General features: G+C 43.3%; 1 protein-coding gene across 2 annotated transcripts in view; it reads left to right on the top strand.

Moving 5' to 3' along the window:
* LOC112251944 (cyclin-dependent kinase-like 5) overlaps positions 1–26,900 on the top strand; it is a 123,859-nt gene that overhangs the window by 44,644 nt on the left and 52,315 nt on the right. For both annotated transcript variants that reach the window (XR_006083541.1, XM_042322782.1), the window contains exons 11-12: positions 8,021–8,187; positions 8,421–9,498. Coding sequence is in view for 1 of the 2 variants with exons in the window: in XM_042322782.1 (XP_042178716.1) it covers positions 8,021–8,187; positions 8,421–9,498 (1,245 nt within the window). In the remaining variant the exon portion in view is untranslated. The remainder of the gene's footprint in view (positions 1–8,020; positions 8,188–8,420; positions 9,499–26,900) is intronic.

Below are 26,900 nucleotides of genomic sequence, written 5' to 3'. Positions count from 1 at the left end.
GTCATGTATCTGTAATGTCATGTATCTGTAATGTCATGTATCTGTAATGTAATGTAATGTAATGTATCTGTAATGTAATGTATCTGTAATGTCATGTATCTGTAATGTCATGTATCTGTAATGTCATGTATCTGTAATGTCATGTATCTGTAATGTCATGTATCTGTAATGTCATGTATCTGTAATGTCATGTATCTGTAATGTCATGCATCTGTAATGTCATGTATCTGTAATGTCATGTATCTGTAATGTCATGTATCTGTAATGTAATGTATCTGTAATGTCATGCATCTGTAATGTCATGCATCTGTAATGTCATGTATCTGTAATGTCATGTATCTGTAATGTCATGCATCTGTAATGTCATGCATCTGTAATGTCATGTATCTGTAATGTCATGTATCTGTAATGTCATGTATCTGTAATGTCATGTATCTGTAATGTCATGTATCTGTAATGTCATGTATCTGTAATGTCATGTATCTGTAATGTCATGTATCTGTAATGTCATGCATCTGTAATGTCATGTATCTGTAATGTCATGTATCTGTAATGTCATGTATCTGTAATGTCATGTATCTGTAATGTCATGTATCTGTAATGTCATGTATCTGTAATGTCATGTATCTGTAATGTCATGTATCTGTAATGTAATGTATCTGTAATGTCATGCATCTGTAATGTAATGTATCTGTAATGTAATGTATCTGTAATGTCATGCATCTGTAATGTCATGTATCTGTAATGTCATGTATCTGTAATGTCATGCATCTGTAATGTCATGTATCTGTAATGTCATGCATCTGTAATGTCATGCATCTGTAATGTCATGCATCTGTAATGTCATGCATCTGTAATGTCATGTATCTGTAATGTCATGTATCTGTAATGTCATGTATCTGTAATGTCATGTATCTGTCATGTATCTGTCATGTATCTGTAATGTCATGTATCTGTAATGTATCTGTAATGTATCTGTAATGTCATGCATCTGTAATGTAATGTATCTGTAATGTCATGCATCTGTAATGTCATGCATCTGTAATGTCATGCATCTGTAATGTCATGCATCTGTAATGTCATGCATCTGTAATGTCATGCATCTGTAATGTCATGCATCTGTAATGTCATGTATCTGTAATGTCATGCATCTGTAATGTAATGTCATGTATCTGTAATGTCATGTATCTGTAATGTCATGTATCTGTAATGTAATGTAATGTATCTGTAATGTCATGTATCTGTAATGTAATGTAATGTATCTGTAATGTCATGTATCTGTAATGTATCTGTAATGTCATGTATCTGTAATGTCATGTATCTGTAATGTAATGTATCTGTAATGTCATGTATCTGTAATGTATCTGTAATGTATCTGTAATGTATCTGTAATGTATCTGTAATGTATCTGTCATGTATCTGTAATGTCATGTATCTGTAATGTAATGTATCTGTAATGTATCTGTAATGTCATGTATCTGTAATGTCATGTATCTGTAATGTCATGTATCTGTAATGTATCTGTAATGTCATGTATCTGTAATGTCATGTATCTGTAATGTATCTGTAATGTCATGTATCTGTAATGTCATGTATCTGTAATGTATCTGTAATGTCATGTATATGTAATGTATCTGTAATGTCATGTATCTGTAAGTCATGTATCTGTAATGTATCTGTAATGTCATGTATATGTAATGTATCTGTAATGTCATGCATCTGTAATGTCATGCATCTGTAATGTCATGTATCTGTAATGTCATGTATCTGTAATGTCATGTATCTGTAATGTCATGCATCTGTAATGTCATGCATCTGTAATGTCATGTATCTGTAATGTCATGTATCTGTAATGTCATGTATCTGTAATGTCATGCATCTGTAATGTCATGCATCTGTAATGTCATGTATCTGTAATGTCATGTATCTGTAATGTCATGTATCTGTAATGTATCTGTAATGTTATGTATCTGTAATGTCATGTATCTGTAATGTCATGTATCTGTAATGTCATGTATCTGTAATGTCATGTATCTGTAATGTCACGTATCTGTAATGTATCTGTAATGTATCTGTAATGTATCTGTAATGTCATGTATCTGTAATGTATCTGTAATGTATCTGTAATGTCATTTATCTGTAATGTAATGTATCTGTAATGTCATGTATCTGTAATGTATATGTATTGTATATGTATTGTATATTTTTATTTATTAAAAAAATAATGTTTTTACCTTTATTTAACTAGGCAAGTCAGTTAAGAACAAATTCTTATTTTCAATGACGGCCTTGGAACACTGGGTTAACTGCCTGTTCAGGGGCAGAACGACAGATTAGTACCTTGTCAGCTCGGGGGTTTCCAGTTACTAGTCCAACACTCTAACCACTAGGCTACCCTGCCGCCCCGAGGTATCTGTAATGTCATGTATCTGTAATGTCATGTATCTGTAATGTATCTGTAATGTCATGTATATGTAATGTATCTGTAATGTCATGTATCTGTAATGTATCTGTAATGTCATGTATATGTAATGTATCTGTAATGTCATGTATCTGTAATGTCATGTATCTGTAATGTCATGTATCTGTAATGTAATGCATCTGTAATGTATCTGTAATGTCATGCATCTGTAATGTATCTGTAATGTCATGTATATGTAATGTATCTGTAATGTCATGTATCTGTAATGTCATGTATCTGTAATGTCATGCATCTGTAATGTATCTGTAATGTATCTGTAATGTCATGTATCTGTAATGTCATGTATCTGTAATGTATCTGTAATGTCATGTATCTGTAATGTCATGTATCTGTAATGTATCTGTAATGTCATGTATCTGTAATGTAATGTAATGTATCTGTAATGTCATGTATCTGTAATGTATATGTATTGTATATGTATTGTATATTTTTATTTATTAAAAAAATAATGTTTTTACCTTTATTTAACTAGGCAAGTCAGTTAAGAACAAATTCTTATTTTCAATGACGGCCTTGGAACACTGGGTTAACTGCCTGTTCAGGGGCAGAACGACAGATTAGTACCTTGTCAGCTCGGGGGTTTCCAGTTACTAGTCCAACACTCTAACCACTAGGCTACCCTGCCGCCCCGAGGTATCTGTAATGTCATGTATCTGTAATGTCATGTATCTGTAATGTATCTGTAATGTCATGTATATGTAATGTATCTGTAATGTCATGTATATGTAATGTATCTGTAATGTCATGTATCTGTAATGTATCTGTAATGTCATGTATATGTAATGTATCTGTAATGTCATGTATCTGTAATGTCATGTATCTGTAATGTCATGTATCTGTAATGTAATGCATCTGTAATGTATCTGTAATGTCATGCATCTGTAATGTATCTGTAATGTCATGTATATGTAATGTATCTGTAATGTCATGTATCTGTAATGTCATGTATCTGTAATGTCATGTATCTGTAATGTCATGTATCTGTAATGTATCTGTAATGTATCTGTAATGTATCTGTAATGTCATGTATCTGTAATGTCATGTATCTGTAATGTATCTGTAATGTATCTGTAATGTCATGTATCTGTAATGTCATGTATCTGTAATGTCATGTATCTGTAATGTATCTGTAATGCCATGTATCTGTAATGTCATGTATCTGTAATGTCATGTATCTGTAATGTCATGTATCTGTAATGTCATGCATCTGTAATGTCATGTATCTGTAATGTCATGTATCTGTAATGCATCTGTAATGTCATGTATCTGTAATGTATCTGTAATGTATCTGTAATGTCATGTATCTGTAATGTATCTGTAATGTCATGTATCTGTAATGTCATGTATCTGTAATGTCATGTATCTGTAATGTATCTGTAATGTCATGTATCTGTAATGTCATGTATCTGTAATGTATCTGTAATGTCATGTATCTGTAATGTCATGTATCTGTAATGTCATGTATCTGTAATGTATACGTAATGTATTGTATATGTAAGGTATCTGTAATGTATACGTAATGTATTGTGTATATGTAATATACCTGTAATGTATACGTAATGTATTGTATATGTAATATACCTGTAATGTAATGTATACCTAACGTAAGCTATCTGTAATATATATGTAATGTATTGTATATGTAAGGTAATGTATCTGTAATATAACTGTAATGTGTCTATAATGTAATGTAAAGTATCTGTACTGTAATGTATATGTAATTTATCTGTAATGTGTCTATAATGTAAAGTATCTGTACTGTAATGTGTATGTAATGTATCTGTAATGTAATGTGTCTATAATGTAATGTAAAGTATCCGTAATGTGTCTGTAGTGTAATGTATCTGTAATGTATATTGTTAGGTTCACATTTTTCAGATTAAATAACTCACGGACACTAGAGAAGCTTAACCAAATTTAATTCTTCCCAAAGGGTCGACACAGCTGTATTCAGACAAAAAAACATGTCACACAAGCGCTGATATTTAACCCTTTTTCCTAGGCTGAGTCTCCTCCTCCACAACCGAACAGCCAAAGCATCCCTGTTGCTAGACAGAACCTTAGTGATATCTGTTCTTCCTCACTTCATTTTACCTGACCGCTACCCCAAAGTGCTCACTCCTCCCCAACTCAAGGCTGTCATCGTTATTGATACCAGACCGTGTCTCTTCTCCTACCAGAGGATCCCTGATGGCTAACAATAACATGTCCTGACAATGTAAATGTTATACATTACCCTCTCTCCCTCAGAGACATTGTTAGTTTCTAGGATTTCCACCCGTCTCCCCTTATCAATGCCTGCCACATGGAATCTCTTCCCTGTACTCATCACATTCCAAGCTTAGTTGCACACACTATATACCTTCCTCCTATTACCCTTAACTGCTGGTGTAGACCCGCACTCCTTCAGTGACATGAATAGGTAACATTTCATGTTCTCAGAACCCAATAATATGTATTGTATCTGTAGAGTAATGTATCTGTAAAGTATGGTATTTTCATTCTACTGCATGTAAATAGGTGTGCATCAATGCCGTCCATCTCTGTGTGCATCTGCCTGGGTCTCAGCTCCAGCTCTACTGTTGCTTCTCTCTGTTTTCCCCAACAGACTGTGATCTGTAGCTGTAAACAGACTCTGATCTGTAGCTGTAAACAGACTGTGATCTGTAGCTGTAAACAGACTCTGATCTGTAGCTGTAAACAGACTGTGATCTGTAGCTGTAAACAGACTCTGATCTGTAGCTGTAAACAGACTGTGATCTGTAGCTGTAAACAGACTGTGATCTGTAGCTGTAAACAGACTGTGATCTGTAGCTGTAAACAGACTGTGATCTGTAGCTGTAAACAGACTGTGATCTGTAGCTGTAAACAGACTCTGATCTGTAGCTGTAAACAGACTCTGATCTGTAGCTGTAAACAGACTGTGATCTGTAGCTGTAAACAGACTCTGATCTGTAGCTGTAAACAGACTCTGATCTGTAGCTGTAAACAGACTGTGATCTGTAGCTGTAAACAGACTGTGATCTGTAGCTGTAAACAGACTCTGATCTGTAGCTGTAAACAGACTCTGATCTGTAGCTGTAAACAGACTCTGATCTGTAGCTGTAAACAGACTCTGATCTGTAGCTGTAAACAGACTGTGATCTGTAGCTGTAAACAGACTGTGATCTGTAGCTGTAAACAGACTGTGATCTGTAGCTGTAAACAGACTGTGATCTGTAGCTGTAAACAGACTGTGATCTGTAGCTGTAAACAGACTGTGATCTGTAGCTGTAAACAGACTCTGATCTGTAGCTGTAAACAGACTGTGATCTGTAGCTGTAAACAGACTGTGATGGCAATCTGGTGGGCAGCACATTGCTGTTGCTGCTGTTCTTGTAGGCGATGATTACTGAGAACATTCAGCACACTGTCTTATCACTGACTACTGCATCCTACCGCTTACTACTGCATCCTACTACTGACTACTGCATCCTACAGCTAACTACTGCATCCTACCACTTACTACTGAATCCTACTACTGACTACTGCATCCTACAGCTAACTACTGCATCCTACCGCTGACTACTGCATCCTACCGCTGACTACTGCATCCTACCGCTTACTACTGCATCCTTCTACTGACTACTGCATCCTACCGCTGACTACTGCATCCTTCTGTTGACTACTGCATCCTACCGCTGACTACTGCATCCTACCGCTAACTACTGCATCCTACCGCTTACTACTGCATCCTTCTACTGACTACTGAATCCTACTGCATCCTTCTACTGACTACTGCATCCTTCTACTGACTACTGCATCCTACCGCTGACTACTGCATCCTACCGCTAACTACTGCATCCTACCGCTTACTACTGCATCCTTCTACTGACTACTGCATCCTACCGCTAACTACTGCATCCTACCGCTTACTACTGCATCCTTCTACTGACTACTGCATCCTACCGCTGACTACTGCATCCTACCACTGACTACTGCATCCTTCTACTGACTACTGCATCCTTCTGTTGACTACTGCATCCTACCGCTGACTACTGCATCCTACCGCTAACTACTGCATCCTACCGCTTACTACTGCATCCTTCTACTGACTACTGCATCCTACCGCTGACTACTGCATCCTACCACTGACTACTGCATCCTTCTACTGACTACTGCATCCATCCTGCATCCTACCACTGACTACTGCATCCTTCTACTGACTACTGCATCCTGACTACTGACTACTGCATCCTTCTACTGACTACTGCATCCTTCTGTTGACTACTGCATCCTACCGCTGACTACTGCATCCTTCCACTGACTACTGCATCCTACCGCTGACTACTGCATCCTACCGCTAACTACTGCATCCTACCGCTTACTAGTGCATCCTTCTACTGACTACTGAATCCTACTGCATCCTTCTACTGACTACTGCATCCTTCTACTGACTACTGCATCCTACCGCTGACTACTGCATCCTACTGCTAACTACTGCATCCTACCGCTTACTACTGCATCCTTCTACTGACTACTGCATCCTACCGCTAACTACTGCATCCTACCGCTTACTACTGCATCCTTCTACTGACTACTGCATCCTACCGCTGACTACTGCATCCTACCACTGACTACTGCATCCTTCTGTTGACTTCTGTTAATCTGTTGACTTCTTCCTTCTGTTGACTTCTGTTGACTTCTGTTGACTTCTGTTAATCCTTCTGTTAATCATCTATCCGCATCCTTCTGTTGACTACTGCATCCTACCGCTGACTACTGCATCCTACCGCTAACTACTGCATCCTACCGCTTACTACTGCATCCTTCTACTGACTACTGCATCCTACCGCTGACTACTGCATCCTTCTACTGACTACTGCATCCTTCTACTGACTACAGCATCCTACCGCTTACTACTGCATCCTTCTACTCACTACTGCATCCTACCGCTGACTACTGCATCCTACCACTGACTGCTTAAACAATTACTAATCATCTAATCATCAATTACTAATCAATCGTCTTACTAATCATCTATCCGCAAATGACCTTTTATGAAACATTTGATCTCATAGACAAAATGTTGGAGTATAGTGCCATGTTAAAATATTTAGCTTCACTATCCAAATAAGTGTGGATATATTCAGTGACATAACATGTAATAGTGACATCACAGGTCTCTTCTAACTGCTCCTCAGCCGTAGTGGTGTTGTCGGAGCTCCTCTCTTCTCTATTGGGCCTAACCTCTCCTCTGAGACTGGAGATCCTTCACTTTCATTTCATCAGGTGGACAGGGAGAAAAACACCACCATGTCCAAGGAGCTTTTTGGGCAAAACATCTCTCCTTAGTGACTCACATAGCCAGCTCAATTAAAACCAATGAAGTTGGAGCTTTTCATTTCCCTGAATATTATTAATATAGAGTGTGAAGCTGGTCTATTCCAGTCTGATGTTGATGATTATCATGATGACTCACACTGCATACTAGTGAGGACTGAGAGGGGAGCTTGTTGAAGACATGTTGACACTGTGTGTGTGGGTGTGTGTGTGCAGAACCTGCTGCTGTTGAGTCCTACAGAGCGGTTTCTAACGGAGCAGAGTTTGGACCACCATGCCTTCCAGACACCGCGACCGGTGGAGCGACCTGGACCTCCTACACCAACACCAGTCCGCTCCTCTAAGAGGAAGCCTCATCACACGGACAACAGCGCCCCCACCAGGTAGCCAACAGTTACACCAGGCAGGGAGCTGGAAAAGGAACAGTATAGTATATATATACTACTATGCCATTCTCAATATGTTGGGAACATTTACTACTCTGCCATTCTCAATATGTTGGAACATTTACTACGCTGCCATTCTCAATATGTTGGGAACATGATTTGTCATATCTAGCTGAATAGAAGGAAACAAATATGAATATGAAAGCCCTCTCTATTTCTCTCCTGGTCAGGAGTCATGGTGTTAAGGGTTCAGACCACCACCGCTCAGCTAGTAGAGACTGTTCCAGCCTGCCCCGTCACGAAGACCCTCAACCTAGCAACGACAGCTTCCTGAATGGCAACAGCTTGAGCCCCACCCTCCGCCTCAAGACCTATGCCCCGCCCCCCCAGCTCCTGAATCGCTCAGCCTCCTGCTCCAAGGACCTAGCCAACAACAACCTGCCCCACCTCCTCAGCCCCAAGGAGACCAAGAGCAACCTACCCCACCTCGTCAGCCCCAAAGAGACCAAGAACAAAGACTTTGACTTCACCTCCGGAGCCAAGGCCTCAGATGGGCCGGGAGCCAAGTACCTCAAGTCCAACAGCCGCTCTCAGCAGAACCGCCATAGCTTCGTAGAGGGAAAGACCAGCACCCTGATGTCTGGAGACAAACACAGAGCCAGAGACCGAGACCGCCACAGCTACATGGGGGAGCATGGGTCCTCTAAGTCTGCAGGAGGGTTAGGGTTAGCAGGAGGCTCCTATATAAACCTTTCTAAGAGCCACGGGGCCCTCAACAACGCCAAGTCAGTAGGGAACCTTAGCGACCCACGTATCCATGGTGACGATCCTCCATCACGCTACTTCCCTACTTCCTGTCTTGACCTCAACGCTCCTGGCAGCCCGGCGACCGGTCATCATCGTCACAGCCCTGCAGGCCGGCGCTCGGAGAGAGAGAGCAATACGCTAGACTCCTCATCCCGACGCACCTCCTCACGACACAAGAGCTCTGAGGAGGCCAAGTCCCCTGAGGGAGGAGACCCGGGAGGAGGTGGAAGCCATGGTCACTCTCTGTCCACCCCTCATGAGGCCTTCCCCTACGGCCTGGGCTACACATCCCCCTTCTCCTCCCAGCATAGACCTCACCGCCACTCCATGTACGTGCGGCGGGAGCGTCAGAGGACCCACGGGGGGGGTAGTGAGGGGGGGCTGGCGGTGGGACAGGGGATGTCCACCAGAGCCTCCAGCCTCCAGCTCCTCTCCCCCCAGCTGCAGCACCGCACCCTGCCCAGGCACTCTGGAGGATCTTCTACAGAGGACATCACCAGGGTCAGTCCAATACTCAACACCTAGCTACACCCAACACTAACTATAACAGTCACCTAACCCTTACCCTGCCACAACACACTGGGGGGTCAGCAGGGAGGATGACATCACCAGGGTCAGTCCAATACCAAACACCCAAACACACTACCAGACTCCTATAGCACTGTCGCTTGTTGGTGTTCCTGTTGCAGTGTTGTCTAAGCTGATATTGTACATTTAAGTGAAATATCAGCTTTTGTCTGAAGCAGAAAAATACAGGAATTTCAAAAGCTCATTTGACCTATGCACTGACAAGGCTTTTCAGCACAACCCCCTAGAGTCAATTGATGTACCGGTGCGTCAATCGAAGTTACATCGCAAAAAAATCTGTCAGTTTAAGTAAGAGATATCTGTTTAGCATTGGATGCGTTTCAATCCTCCGATGTCGCAGTTCCGCATCTGCGGTGAAAGGTGGCAGAGTTAGAGCAGTGTTTGTACGAAAACGTCTGCAGCGTACAAACGGTTTGCCCTACCAACTATTGACCACTATATGGAAAGGGGAGACTCTCACGATGCTGTTCACTGTTTTGCTCTATGACCTGAAGGTAACCGACCGGACGGTTTTAAAAAAGGAATGGAAGAATAAAGAGCTTAAATATTTCTTTAAAAAATATATATCTTTTTTTACATCTCCTAGATTTAGGACAGACACTTCAGAACCTTGTTTCTTATAACTCTAAAGAAATAATCAGCTTGACTACTGCTAGAGTACTGTGGCTTTACTGATCTACTGTTCTTCAACAACATATGTATTCACATTGGATGGGTTGATTAGGATTCAAACCTTCTCTCAAACAGTCTAATACATACTCTTTAAAAAGGTTTTCCTCATTAATGTACTTGGTTATGTTACTTGGCTGTGTTTTTTGACGTAAGACATCATCCCATTCCACTCCTTTTATGGGGAGATTTTCCCCTGACACAGATTAAGTCTAGTACTGGACTAAAAGCAAAATCAATGGAAAAGGACTAGGGTGTAATCTGTGTCCTCGAAACCTCTCCTTAACCTTACATTTGACCAAGCATAATACATAAACCAGATGGAAAAGGACTAGGGTGTAATCTGTGTCCTCGAAACCTCTCCTTAACCTTACATTTGACCAAGCATAATACATAAACCAGATGGAAAATGAACAAGATAGTTGGCAGCTTTTAACATATTTTGAATCTATACATGGTTTGTTCCTGTTCCTGTTAGAAACAATGGGGTTATGATGGGGTAAGCCTGTACATGGTTTGTTCCTGTTCCTGTTATAAAAAATGGGGTTATGATGGGGTAAGCCTATACATGGTTTGTACATGGTTTGTTCCTGTTAGAAACAATGGGGTTATGATGGGGTAAGCCAATCACACTATTCTCTTGAGACATTTAGAAGTTCTAGTATTTTTAAGCAGAAGTGGCAGCACAGGTTCAAATGTGGTCTGGCAAAATTTGGACGTGTCTTTTCTGGGGCCTGGAGTTTTTCCTCATCTCATGACCAGGTCAGGTAAAACTCTGGGTCTTATTTATAGGCTATGACAGGGTCCCAGAAAATGGGCCAAACAGGATTTCTACTGGACTGGATATGGTGTAGTTTTTAATGCGGGGTCATGCAGGACCTATAGGTTACCATGCTTCCTCTCTACAGGACCTATAGGTTACCAGGTTACCATGCTTCCTCTCTACAGGACCTATAGGTTACCATGCTTCCTCTCTACAGGACCTATAGGTTACCAGGTTACCATGCTTCCTCTCTACAGGACCTATAGGTTACCATGCTTCCTTTCTACAGGGCCTATAGGTTACCATGCTTCCTCTCTACAGGGCCTAGAGGTTACCATGCTTCCTCTCTACAGGACCTATAGGTTACCATGCTTCCTCTCTACAGGACCTATAGGTTACCATGCTTCCTCTCTACACGACCTATAGGTTACCATGCTTCCTCTCTACAGGACCTATAGGTTACCATGCTTCTTCTCTACAGGACCTATAGGTTACCATGCTTCCTCTCTACAGGGCCTATAGGTTACCACGCTTCCTCTCTATATTCAGATATTAACAGACTATATTGGGTTCAGACAGGACCTATAGGTTACCATGCTTCCTCTCTACAGGGCATATAGGTTACCATGCTTCCTATCTACAGGGCCTATAGGTTACCATGCTTCCTCTCTATATTCAGATATTAACATACTATATTGGGTTCAGACAGGACCTCCAGGTTACCATGCTTCCTCTCTACAGGGCCTATAGGTTACCATGCTTCCTCTCTATATTCAGATATTAACAGACTATATTGGGTTCAGACAGGACCTATAGGTCACCATGCTTCCTCTCTACAGGGCATATAGGTTACCATGCTTCCTCTCTACAGGGCATATAGGTTACCATGCTTCCTCTCTACAGGACCTATAGGTTACCATGCTTCCTCTCTACAGGACCTATAGGTTACCATGCTTCCTCTCTGCAGGGCCTATAGGTTACCATGCTTCCTCTCTACAGGGCCTATAGGTTACCATGCTTCCTCTCTATATTCAGATATTAACAGACTATATTGGGTTCAGACAGGACCTATAGGTTACCATGCTTCCTCTCTACAGGGCATATAGGTTACCATGCTTCCTCTCTACAGGACCTATAGGTTACCATGCTTCCTCTCTATATTCAGATATTAACATACTATATTGGGTTCAGACAGGACCTATAGGTTACCATGCTTCCTCTCTACAGGGCATATAGGTTACCATGCTTCCTCTCTACAGGGCCTATAGGTTACCATGCTTCCTCTCTATATTCACATATTAACATACTATATTGGGTTCAGACAGGACCTCCAGGTTACCATGCTTCCTCTCTACAGGGCCTATAGGTTACCATGCTTCCTCTCTATATTCAGATATTAACAGACTATATTGGGTTCAGACAGGACCTATAGGTCACCATGCTTCCTCTCTACAGGGCCTATAGGTTACCATGCTTCCTCTCTACAGGGCCTATAGGTTACCATGCTTCCTCTCTACAGGGCCTATAGGTTACCATGCTTCCTCTCTACAGGACCTATAGGTTACCATGCTTCCTCTCTACAGGACCTATAGGTTACCATGCTTCCTCTCTACAGGGCCTATAGGTTACCATGCTTCCTCTCTACAGGGCCTATAGGTTACCATGCTTCCTCTCTACAGGGCCTATAGGTTACCATGCTTCCTCTCTACAGGGCCTATAGGTTACCATGCTTCCTCTCTACAGGGCCTATAGGTTACCATGCTTCCTCTCTACAGGGCCTATAGGTTACCATGCTTCCTCTCTACAGGGCCTATAGGTTACCATGCTTCCTCTCTACAGGGCCTATAGGTTACCATGCTTCGTCTCTACAGGACCTATAGGTTACCATGCTTCCTCTCTACAGCGCCTATAGGTTACCATGCTTCCTCTCTACAGGGCCTATAGGTTACCATGCTTCCTCTCTACAGGACCTATAGGTTAGCATGCTTCCTCTCTACAGGACCTATAGGTTACCATGCTTCCTCTCTACAGGACCTATAGGTTACCACGCTTCCTCTCTATATTCAGATATTAACAGACTATATTGGGTTCAGACAGGACCTATAGGTTACCATGCTTCCTCTCTACAGGGCATATAGGTTACCATGCTTCCTCTCTACAGGACCTATAGGTTACCACGCTTCCTCTCTATATTCAGATATTAACAGACTATATTGGGTTCAGACAGGACCTATAGGTTACCATGCTTCCTCTCTACAGGGCATATAGGTTACCATGCTTCCTCTCTACAGGACCTATAGGTTACCATGCTTCCTCTCTATATTCAGATATTAACATACTATATTGGGTTCAGACAGGACCTATAGGTTACCATGCTTCCTCTCTACAGGGCATATAGGTTACCATGCTTCCTCTCTACAGGGCCTATAGGTTACCATGCTTCCTCTCTATATTCAGATATTAACATACTATATTGGGTTCAGACAGGACCTCCAGGTTACCATGCTTACAGGGCCTATAGGTTACCATGCTTCTACAGGGCCTATAGGTTACCATGCTTCCTCTCTACAGGGCCTATAGGTTACCATGCTTCCTCTAGGTTACAGGGCCTATAGGTTACCATGCTTCCTCTCTACAGGACCTATAGGTTACCAGGTTACCTTCCTCTCTATATTCAGATATTAACAGACTATATTGGGTTCAGACAGGACCTATAGGTTACCATGCTTCCTCTCTACAGGGCATATAGGTTACCATGCTTCCTATCTACAGGGCCTATAGGTTACCATGCTTCCTCTCTATATTCAGATATTAACATACTATATTGGGTTCAGACAGGACCTCTAGGTTACCATGCTTCCTCTCTACAGGGACCTACAGGTTACCATGCTTCCTCTACAGGGCCTATATTCAGATATTAACAGACTATATTGGGTTCAGACAGGACAGGACCTCTACAGGGCCTATAGGTTACCATGCTTCCTCTCTACAGGGCCTATAGGTTACCATGCTTCCTCTCTACATGACCTATAGGTTACCATGCTTCCTCTCTACAGGGCCTATAGGTTACCATGCTTCCTATATTCAGATATTCTCAGACAGGACCTATAGGTTACCATGCTTTCTCTCTCTACAGGACCTATAGGGTTACCATGCTTCAGATATTCATACTATACAGGGCCTATAGGTTACCATGCTTCCTCTCTACAGGACCTATAGGTTACCATGCTTCCTCTCTATTTTCAGATATTAACAGACTATATTGGGTTCAGAGGGCCTATAGGACCTGATAGGTTACCATGCTTCCTCTCTACACAGGGCAGGATATAGGTTACCATGCTTCCTCTACAGGACCTATAGGTTACAGGACCTATAGGTTACCACGCTTCCTCTCTATTTTCAGATATTAACAGACTATATTGGGTTCAGACAGGACCTATAGGTTACCATGCTTCCTCTCTACAGGGCATATAGGTTACCATGCTTCCTCTCTACAGGACCTATAGGTTACCACGCTTCCTCTCTATATTCAGATATTAACAGACTATATTGGGTTCAGACAGGACCTCTAGGTTACCATGCTTCCTCTCTACAGGGCCTACAGGTTACCATGCTTCCTCTCTATATTCAGATATTAACAGACTATATTGGGTTCAGACAGGACCTATAGGTTACCATGCTTCCTCTCTACAGGGCATATAGGTTACCATGCTTCCTCTCTACATGACCTATAGGTTACCATGCTTCCTCTCTACAGGGCCTATAGGTTACCATGCTTCCTCTCTACAGGGCCTATAGGTTACCATGCTTCTCTACAGGGCCTATAGGTTACCATGCTTCCTCTCTACAGGACCTATAGGTTAGCATGCTTCCTCTCTACAGGGCCTATAGGTTACCATGCTTTGTCTCTACAGGACCTATAGGTGACCATGCTTCCTCTCTACAGGGCCTATAGGTTACCATGCTTCCTCTCTACAGGGCCTATAGGTTACCATGCTTCCTCTCTACAGGACCTATAGGTTAGCATGCTTCCTCTCTACAGTGCCTATAGGTTACCATGCTTCGTCTCTACAGGACCTATAGGTTACCATGCTTCCTCTCTATATTCAGATATTAACAGGCTGTATTTATAATAAATAAATACAAATAATCTGGTCGATGCTTATTGCCTATTTCACACATGTACAAGCTTGTATTAATACGCATCTGTGAATTGAAAATGTGTTTTTTTATTCATATCCCAAACACCCTCGAAGAGTGTGGTCACAGCCAGGGTCTGCCGTTAGTAACGGCAACGCTGGAGCAATCAGGGTGAAGTGCCTTGCTCAAGTGCACATCGCCAGATTCTTCACCTTGTCGGCTCATGGACCTTTCGGTTACTGGCCCAAAGCTCTAACCGCTTCCTCCGGTCACCTTTGGTTATTATGAAGCTGTTTCCATTGGATTAATTGCATTCATTTTTGTTTTTACATCTAAAAATAGTACACTGCCCATTTAAGAGAACTGCATTCCAAAAGAGATGCCAAAGTGTATCAACAGTAGCCAGCATATTGATAGTATGTTCGCTATTGAATGTTTACTTTTGTAAGTCAATAAATCAAATGTATTTATAAAGCCCTTTTTACATCAGCAGATGTCACAAAGTGCTATACAGGAAACCAGCCTAAAACCCCAAACAGCAAGCAATGCAGATGTGAAGCACGGTGGCTAGGACAAATTGGTGCAACAGGTCAGTACCTCAGGAGTAAATGCCCGTTGGCTTTTAATAGCCGAGCATTCAGAGGTCGAGACAGCAGGTGCAGCAGAGAGGGAGAGTCGATAACAGCAGGTCTGGGACAGGTAGCACATCTAGTGAACAGGTCAGGGTTCCATTGCCGCAGGCAGAACAGTTGAAACTGGAGCAGCAGCACAACCAGGTGGACTGGGGACAGCCAGGAGTCATCAGGCCAGGTAGTGTTGAGGCATGGTCCTAGGGCTCAGGTCCCCTGGGAGGGGAGAGAGAGAGAAAGACCGAATTAGAGGGAGCATAATTCACACAGGACAACAGATAAGACAGGAGAATTACACCCGATTTAACAGACTGACCCTAGCCCCCTGGCACATAGACTATTGCAGCATAAATACTGACTGCTGAGATGGGGGGGTTGGGAGGACACTGTGGCCCTGTCAAACGATACCCTCGGACAGGGCCAACCAGGCAAGATATAACACCACACACTTTGCAAATGCACAGCCCCCACACCGCTAGAGGGATATCAACAGACCACCAACTTACTAACTTGAGACAAGGCTGAGTATAGCCCACGAAGATCTCCTCTACCGCACTAGCCCGAGGGGGCGCAAAACCAGACAGAAAGATCACGTCTGACTCAACCTACTCAAGTGACTCACCCCTCCTAAGGACGGCATGGAAGAGCACCAGTAAGCCAGTGACTCAGTCCCCGTAATAGGGTCAGAGGCAGAGAATCCCAGTGGAGAGAGGGGAGCCGGCCAGGCGGAGACAGCAAGGGCGGTTCGTCGCTCCAGTGACTTTCATTTCACCTTCACACCCCTGGGCCAAACTACACTCAATCATAGGACCTTCTGAAGAGATGAGTCTTCAGTAAAGACTTAAAGGTTGAGACCGAGTCTGCTTCTCTCACATGGATAAGCGGACCTGTCCATAAACATTGAGCTCTATTGGAGAAAGCCCTGCCTCCAGCTGTTTGCTTAGAAATTCTTGGGACAATAAGGAGGCATGTGTCTTGTGACCGTAGCATATGTGTAGGTACAGTTGAAGTCAGAAGTTTACATACGCTTAGGTTGGAGTCACTAAAACAAATTTTTCAACCACTCCACTCCATTTCTTGTTAACCTCTCTGGGATATGTGGGATGGTAGCGTCCCACTTGGCCAAAAGCCAGAGAAAATGCAGAGCGCCAAATTCAAATAAATTCCTATAAAAATCTAACTTTCATGAAATCACACATTTTAAGATACCAAATTAAAGCTACACGTGTTGTGAATCCAGCCAACATGTCAGATTTCAAAAAGGCTTTTCGGCGAAAACAAACGATGCTATTATCTGAGGATAGCACCGAAAAGTGCAAATCAATCCCAGTACAACAGCAAAGGACCTTGTGAAGATGCTGGAGGAACAGGTACAAAAGTATCTATATCCACTTTAAAACGAGTCCTATATTGACATAACCTGAAAGACTGCTCAGCAAGGAAGAAGCCACTGCTCCAAAACCGCCATAAAAAAAGCCAAACTACGGTTTGCAACTGCACATGGGGACAAAGATCGTACTTTTTGGAGAAATGTCCTCTGGTCTGATGAAACAAAAATAGAACTGTTTGGCCATAATGACCATCGTTTTCCACCATGTTTGGTGGAAAAAGGGGGAGGCTTGCAAGCCGAAGAACACCATCCCAACTGTGAAGCACGGGGGTGGCAGCATCATGTTGTGGGGTACTTTGATGCAGGAGGGACTGGTGCACTTCAAAATAGATGGCATCATGAGGTAGGAATATTACATGGATATATTGAAGCAACATCTCAAGACATCAGTCAGGAAGTTAAAGCTTGGTTGCAAATGGGTCTTCCAAATGGACAATGACCCCAAGCATACTTCCAAAGTTGTGGCAAAATGGCTTAAGGACAACAAAGTAAAGGCATTGGAGTGGCCATCACAAAGCGCTGACCTCAATCCTATAGAACATTTGTGGGCAGAACTGAAAAAGCATGTGCGAGCAAGGAGGCCTACAAATCTGACACCGTTACACCAGTTTAGTCAGGAGGAATGGGCCAAAATTCACCCAATTTATGGTGGGAAGCTTGTGGAAGGCTACCTGAAATGTTTGACCCAAGTTAAACAATTTAAAGGCAATGCAACCAAATACTAATTGAGTGTGTGTAAACTTCTGACCCACTGGGAATGTGATGAAATAAATAAATAATTATCTCTAATATTATTCTGACATTTCACATTCTTAAAATAAAGTGGTGGTCCTAACTGACCTAAGATGGAAATTTTACTAGTATTTGGCTAAGGTGTATGTAAACTTCCGACTTCAACTGTATGTACAGCAGGACGAAATCGGAGAGAGGTTTGAGCAAGCCCATGTTATGCTTTGTAGGTTAGTTGTAAAACCTTGAAATCAGCCCTAGACTTGACAGGAAGCCAGTGTAGAGAGGCTAGCACTGGAGTAATATGATCAAATATTTTCATTCTAGTCAAGATTCTAGCAATCGTGTTTAGCACTAACTAAAGTTTATTTAGTGCTTTATCCGGGTAGCCGGAAAGTAGAGCATTGCAGTAGTCTAATGTAGAAGTGACAAAAGCATGGATTAACTTTTCATTTTTGGACAGAAAGTTTCTGCATTTTTGCAATTTTACGGAGATTTTACGGAGTTCGTAAAAATAATATTTTTTCTTTTTTTTTCTTCTTTTTTTTCCTAACCTTTGTTTAACTAGGCAAATCAGTTAAGAACAAATTTGTTATTTACAATGACGGCCTACCAAAAGGCAAAAGGCCTCCTGTGTGGATTGGGGCTGGGATTAAAAATATAAATAAATTAAATAAAAATATAGGATAAAACACACATCACGACAAGAGAGAAACAACACTACATAAAGAGACACCTAAGACGACAACATAGCAAGGCAGCAACACATGACAACACAGCATGGTAGCAACACAACATGGTATCAGCACAAAACATGGTACAAACTTTATTGTATTGATGCTTTGCCTGTTTGATGGTTCGTCGGAGGGCATCGCAGGATTTCTTGTAAGCTTCCCGGTTAGAGTCCCTCTCCTTGAAAGCGGAAGCTCTAGCCTTTAGCTCAGTGCAGATGTTACCTCTAATCCATGGCTTCTGGTTGGGGAATGTACGTACGGTCACTGTGGGGACGATGTCATCAATGCACTTATTGATTAACCCATAGACTGATGTGGTGTACTCCTCAATGCTATCGGAAGAATCCCGGAACATATTCAAGTCTGTGTTAGGCAAAACAGTCCTGTAGCTTAACATCTGCTCCATCTGACCACTTTTTTATTGACCGAGTCACTGGTGCTTCCTGCTTTAATTTTTGGTTGTAAGCAGGAATCGGGAGGATAGAATTATGGTCAGATTTGCCAAATGGAGGGCGAGGTAGAGCTTTGTATGCGTCTCTGTGTGTGGACTAAAGGTTGTCCAGAGTTTTTTTTCCCCCTCTGGTTGCACATTTAATATGCTGATTAGAAATTTGGTCAAACGGATTTAAGTTTCCCTGCGTTAAAGTTCCCAGCAACTAGGAGCGCCGCCACTGGGTGAATGTTTTCCTGTTTGCTTCTGGCGGAATACATCTCATTATGTGCGGGTCTAAGTGGCGGCATCAGTCTGTTGTGGTATGTAGACCGCTACAAAAAATGAAGATGAAAACTCTAGGTAGATAGTGTGGTCTACAGTTTATCATGAGATACTTCAGGCGAGCGAAACTTTAGATATCGTGCACCAGCTGTTATTTACAAAATACATAGTACGCAACACCTTGTCTTACCAGACGCAGCTGTTCTGTCCTGCCGGTGCAGTGTATTACCAGCCAGCTGTATGTTGATAATGTCGTCGTTCAGCCACGACTCTGTGAAGCATAAGATATTACAGTTTTGAATGTCCCATTGGTAGTTTAATAATCCATGTAGGTCATCAATGTTATTGTCCAAAGATTGCACGTTTGCTAGCAGAATGGAAGGGAGTTTGGGTTTATTCAGTCGCCTATGAATTCTCGGAAGACAGCCGCCCTCTGGCCCCTTTTTCTCCGCCTTCTCTTCACGCAAATGACGGGGATCTAGGCCTGTTCCCGGGAAAGCAGTATATCATTCACGTTGGGCTCGTCGGACTCGTTAAAGGACAAAAAGGATTCTGCCAGTCCGTGGTGAGTAATCGCAGTTCTGAAGCCCAGAAGTTATTTTCAGTCATAAGCAGCAACATTATGTACAAAATACGTTTTCATTTAAAGTTACAAACAACGCAAAGAAACACAATTGGTTAGGAATATAACACATTTACAGTACCAGTCAAAAGTTTGGACACAACTACTGGTTCAAGGGTTTTTCTTTATTTTTACTGTTTTCAACCTAATAGTAAAGACATCAAAACTACGAATTAACACATATGGAATCATGTAATAACCAAAAAAGTGTATAACAAATCTAAATATATTTTATATTTCAGATTCTTCAAAGTAGCCACCCTTTGCCTTGATGACAGCTTTGCACACTGTTTTTATACAGAAGATACAAAACCGTGTGCAAAGCTGTCATCAAGGCAAAGGGTGGCTACTTTGAAGAATCTGAAATATAAAATATATTTAGATTTGTTATACACTTTTTTGGTTATTACATGATTCCATATGTGTTATTTCATGGTGTTGATGTCTTCACTATTATTCTACAATGTAGAAAATAGTAAAAATAAAGAAAAACCTTTGAATGAGTAGATGTATCCAAGCTTTTGACTGGTACTGAATGTCCTACATGTTATAACGTTAGCTACCTAGCCAGTTATTTAGCTAGCTAGCTATTTATGACTAAGCTAGAAATACTATTATCTGGCTATACATTGCTTTGACCTAGCTAGTTAACGTTATCAATCAGAGAGGCATTCAAGTCTTAGCTACGATTCCTACCTAGTTGTCTAATGCTAGGTATAAACAGTCGAGTTGACTTCCTATTTTAAAAGGTCTTGATGAGTAGAACAACTAGCTAGCTAGCTAATTAACGTTAGTATTTGAAACCATCCAGTCTTATGATTAAATGTCTATAATTTACAAAGCGTTTTTTGTTTTAGTCTTGATCTGATATGACTTATTTTTACCACATTTTCTAGATCAAGGATATCCAGCTGTAATCCGCCAACACATTTGACAATACAGTTTCAACGCCAATAAAAGTAAGTACAGACTATCTATCTTTCTGGTAAGAAGAAGGGCAGGGGTGTATGCCTTATGATTAATGAGACGTGGTGTGATCATAATAACATACAGGAACTCAAGTCCTTCTGGTCACCTGACTTAGAATTCCTCACAATCAAATGTCGACTGCATTATCTACCTAGAGAATTCTCTTCGATTATAATCACAGCCGTATATATTCCCCCCCAAGCAGACACATCGATGGCCCTGAACCAACTTCATTTGACTCTACGTAAACTGGAAACCACATATCCTGAGGCTGCATTTATTGTAGCTGGGGATTTATTGTAGCTGTGTGTACTTCCGGCGCCGACAGAGATGGCCGCCTCGCTTCGCGTTCCTAGGAAACTATGCCGCTTTTAGTTTTTTTACGTGTTATTTCTTACATTAGTACCCCAGGCCATCTTAGGTTTCATTACATACAGTCGAGAAGAACTACTGAATATAAGAGCAGCGTCAACTCACCATCAGTACGACCAAGAATATGACTTTCGCGAAGCGGATCCTGTGTTCTGCCTTTCACCCAGGACAACGGAATGGATCCCAGCCGGCGACCCAAAAAAACAACTTCGTAAAAGAGGGAAACGTAGCAGTCTTCTGGTCAGACTCCGGAGACGCACATCGTGCACCACTCCCCAGTATACTTCTCGCCAATGTCCAGTCTCTTGACAACAAGGTTGATGAAATCCGAGCAAGGGTAGCATTCCAGAGGGACATCAGAGACTGTAACGTTCTTTGCTTCACGGAAACATGGCTCACTGGAGAGACGCTATCGGAGTCGGTGCAGCCAGCTGGTTTCTCCACGCATTGCGCCGACAGAAACAAACATCTTTCTGGTAAGAAGAGGGGCGGGGGCGTATGCCTTATGGCTAACGAGACGTGGTGTGGTCATAACAACATACAGGAACTGAAGTCCTTCTGTTCACCTGATTTAGAATTCCTCACAATCAAATGTCGACCGCATTATCTACCAAGGGAATTATCTTCGATTATAATCACAGCCATATTTATTCCCCCCCAAGCAGACACATCGATGGCTCTGAACAAACTTTATTTGACTCTTTGCAAACTGGAATCCATACATCCTGAGGCTGCATTCATTGTAGCTGGGGATTTTAACAAGGCTAATCTGAAAACAAGACTCCCTAAATTGTATCAGCATATCGATTGCGCAACCAGGGCTGGCAAAACCTTGGATCACTGCTATTCTAACTTCCGCAACGCATATAAGGCCCTGCCCCGCCCTCCTTTCGGAAAAGCTGACCACGACTCCATTTTGTTGATCCCTGCCTACAGACAGAAACTAAAACAAGAAGCTCCCACGCTGAGGTCTGTTCAACGCTGGTCCGACCAATCTGATTCCACACTCCAAGACTGCTTCCATCACGTGGACTGGGATATGTTTCGTATTGCGTCAGACAACAACATTGACGAATACGCTGATTCGGTGTGCGAATTCATTAGAACGTGCGTTGAAGATGTCGTTCCCATAGCAACGATTAAAACATTCCCAAACCAGAAACTGTGGTTTGATGGCAGAATTCGCGTGAAACTGAAAGCGCGAACCACTGCTTTTAATCAGGGCAAGGTGACTGGAAATATGACCGAATACAAACAGTGTAGCTATTGCCTCCGCAAGGCAATCAAACAAGCTAAGCGTCAGTATAGAGACAAAGTAGAATCTCAATTCAACGGCTCAGACACAAGAGGTATGTGGCAGGGTCTACAGTCAATCACGGATTACAAAAAGAAAACCAGCCCCGTCACGGACCCGGATGACTTGCTCCAAGGCAGACTAAATAACTTTTTTGCCCGCTTTGAGGACAATACAGTGCCACTGACACGGCCTGCAACCAAAACATGCGGCCTCTCCTTCACTGCAGCCGATGTGAGTAAAACATTTAAACTTGTTAACCCTCGCAAGGCTGCAGGCCCAGACGGCATCCCCAGCCGCGCCCTCAGAGCATGCACAGACCAGCTGGCTGGTGTGTTTACGGACATATTCAATCAATCCCTATCCCAGTCTGCTGTTCCCACATGCTTCAAGAGGGCCACCATTGTTCCTGTTCCCAAGAAAGCTAAGGTAACTGAGCTAAACGACTACCGCCCCGTAGCACTCACTTCCGTCATCATGAAGTGCTTTGAGAGACTAGTCAAGGACCATATCACCTCCACCCTACCTGACACCCTTGACCCACTCCAATTTGCTTACCGCCCAAATAGGTCCACAGACGATGCAATCTCAACCACACTGCACACTGCCCTAACCCACCTGGACAAGAGGAATACCTCTGTGAGAATGCTGTTCATCGACTACAGCTCGGCATTTAACACCATAGTACCCTCCAAGCTCGTCATCAAGCTCGAGACCCTGGGTCTCGACCCCGCCCTGTGCAACTGGGTACTGGACTTCCTGACGCGCCGCCCCCAGGTGGTGAGGGTAGGCAACAACATCTCCACCCCGCTGATCCTCAACACTGGGGCCCCACAAGGGTGCGTTCTGAGCCCTCTCCTGTACTCCCTGTTCACCCACGACTGCGTGGCCACGCACGCCTCCAACTCAATCATCAAGTTTGCGGACGACACAACAGTGGTAGGCTTGATTACCAACAACAACGAGACTGCCTACAGGGAGGAGGTGAGGGCCCTTGGAGTGTGGTGTCAGGAAAATAACCTCACACTCAACGTCAACAAAACTAAGGAGATGATTGTGGACTTCAGGAAACAGCAGAGGGAACACCCCCCTATCCACATCGATGGAACAGTAGTGGAGAGGGTAGCAAGTTTTAAGTTCCTCGGCATACACATCACAGACAAACTGAATTGGTCCACCCACACGGACAGCATCGTGAAGAAGGCGCAGCAGCGCCTCTTCAACCTCAGGAGGCTGAAGAAATTCGGCTTGTCACCAAAAGCACTCACAAACTTCTACAGATGCACAATCGATAGCATCCTGGCAGGCTGTATCACCGCCTGGTACGGCAACTGCTCCGACCACAACCGTAAGGCTCTCCAGAGGGTAGTGAGGTCTGCACAACGCATCACCGGGGGCAAACTACCTGCCCTCCAGGACACCTACACCACCCGATGTTACAGGAAGGCCATAAAGATCATCAAGGACAACAACCACCCGAGCCACTGCCTGTTCACCCCGCTATCATCCAGAAGGCGAGGTCAGTACAGGTGCATCAAAGCTGGGACCGAGAGACTGAAAAACAAACTGCCACTCCCAGGTGGTGAGGGTAGGTGACAACATCTCCATCCCGCTGATCCTCAACACTGGGGCCCCACAAGGGTGCGTTCTCAGCCCTCTCCTGTACTCCCTGTTCACCCATGACTGCGTGGCCATGCACGCCTCCAACTCAATCATCAAGTTTGCAGACGACTACAGTGGTAGGCTTGATTACCAACAATGACTAGACGGCCTACAGGTAGGAGGTGAGGGCCCTCGGAGTATGGTGTCAGGAAAATAACCTCGCACCCAACGTCAACAAAACAAAGGAGGTGATCGTGGACTTCAGGAAACAGCAGAGGGCGCACCCCCCTTTCCACATCGACGGGACAGTAGTGGAGAGGGGAGAAAGTTTTAAGTTCCTCGGCGTATACATCATGGACAAACTGAAATGGTCCACCCACACAGACAGCGTGGTGAAGAAGGCGCAGCAGTGCCTCTTCAACCTCAGGAGGCTGAAGAAATTTGTCTTGTCACCAAAAACACTCACACAGATGCACAATCGAGAGTATCCTGTCGTGCTGTATCACCGCCTGGTACGGCAACTGCTCCGCCCATAACCGTAAGGCTCTCCAGAGGGTAGTGAGGTCTGCACAACACATCACCGGGGGCAAACTACCTGCTCTCCAGGACACCTACACCACCCGATGTCACAGGAAGGCCAAAAAGATCATCAAGGACAACAACCACCTGAGCCACTGCCTGTTCACCCCGCTATCATCCAGAAGGCGAGGTCAGTACAGGTGCATCAAAGCAGGGGCCGAGAGACTGAAAAACAGCTTCCATCTCAAGGTCATCAGACTGTTAAACAGCCATCACTAACATTGAGTGGCTGCTTCCAACATACTGACTCAACTCCAGCCACTCTAATAATGGAAAAATGTATGAAATAAATGTATCACTAGACACTTTAAACAATGCCACTTTATATAATGTTTACATACCCTACATTACTCATCTCATATGTATATACGGTACTCTATACCATCTTGATGGTAAAGAATCTTGCCATCTTGATGTTATGTATCACTAGCCACTTTAAACAATGCCACTTTTATATGTTTACATTTCCTACAATACTCATCTCATATGTATATACTGTACTCTTTACCATCACTCATTCATATATTTTTTTTATGTACATATTCTTATTCATTCCTTTACACTTGTGTGTGTGTGTGTATAAGGTAGTTGTTGTGAAATTGTTAGGTTAGATTATTCGTTGGATATTACTGCATTGTCGGAACTAGAAGCACAAGCATTTCGCTACACTCGCATTAACATCTGCAAACCATATGTGACAAATAAAATGTGATTTGATTTGAGAGGGCTGGAGTTCCACAATGACGATGACCAGAAGAAGATGGAATCAACAGACAAGATCCAGCATGATCTGATACAGGTCTCTCCTGGAGAGTTACCATCTTCTAGGTTTTCTCCAACCCTAATGTAGTACACCTTCTAATCACTAGCTGGTTGATAAGCTACAGGAGGGTACCACTCCAGGAAATCTGAACCTCCAGCTAGTCCCCTACCCTTTTCTCTGTAACCTCTCTCCCTCTACTACAACAGTCTGAACCTCCAGCTAGTCCCCCACCCTTTTCTCTGTAACCTCTCTCCCTCTACTACAACAGTCTGAACCTCCAGCTAGTCCCCCACCCTTTTCTCTGTAACCTCTCCCTCTACTATAGCGGTCTGATCCTCCAGCTAGTCCCCCACCCTTTTCTTTGTTACCTCTCTCCCTCTACTGTCGCAGTCTGAACCTCCAGCTAGTCCCCTACCCTTTTCTCTGTAACCTCTCCCTCTACTATAGCAGTCTGAACCTCCAGCTAGTCCCCCACCCTTTTCTCTGTAACCTCTCTCCCTCTACTATAGCAGTCTGAACCTCCAGCTAGTCCCCACCCTTTTCTCTGTAACCTCTCCCTCTACTATAGCAGTCTGATCTCCAGCTAGTCCCCCACCCTTTTCTCTGAAACCTTTCCCTCTACTATAGCAGTCTGATCGTCCAGCTAGTCCCCCACCCTTTTCTCTGTAATCTCTCCCTCTTCTATAGCAGTCTGAACCTCCAGCTAGTCCCCCACCCTTTTCTCTGTAACCTCTCTCTCTCTCTACTATAGCAGTCTGAACCTCCAGCTAGTCCCCTACCCTTTTCTCTGTAACCTCTCCCTCTACTATAGCAGTCTGATCGTCCAGCTAGTCCCCCACCCTTTTCTCTGTAACCTCTCCCTCTACTATAGCAGTCTGAACCTCCAGCTAGTCCCCCACCCTTTTCTCTGTAACCTCTCCCTCTACTATAGCAGTCTGATCGTCCAGCTAGTCCCCCACCCTTTTCTCTGTAACCTCTCCCTCTGCTATTGCAGTCTGATCGTCCAGCTAATCCCCCACCCTTTTCTCTGTAACCTCTCCCTCTACTATAGCAGTCTGAACCTCCAGCTAGTCCCCCACCCTTTTCTCTGTAACCTCTCCCTCTACTATAGCAGTCTGAACCTCCAGCTAGTCCCCCACCCTTTTCTCTGTAACCTCTCCCTCTACTATAGCAGTCTGATCGTCCAGCTAGTCCCCCACCCTTTTCTCTGTAACCTCTCCCTCTGCTATTGCAGTCTGATCGTCCAGCTAATCCCCCACCCTTTTCTCTGTAACCTCTCCCTCTACTATTGCAGTCTGAACCTCCAGCTAGTCCCCCACCCTTTTCTCTGTAACCTCTCTCCCTC

Source organism: Oncorhynchus tshawytscha, linkage group LG06, assembly GCF_018296145.1.
Source record: "Oncorhynchus tshawytscha isolate Ot180627B linkage group LG06, Otsh_v2.0, whole genome shotgun sequence".
NCBI classification, from domain to species: domain Eukaryota; kingdom Metazoa; phylum Chordata; class Actinopteri; order Salmoniformes; family Salmonidae; genus Oncorhynchus; species Oncorhynchus tshawytscha.
The sequence above is the reverse complement of the archived record's forward strand: the minus strand, read 5'-3'. Positions and strand labels throughout refer to the sequence as shown.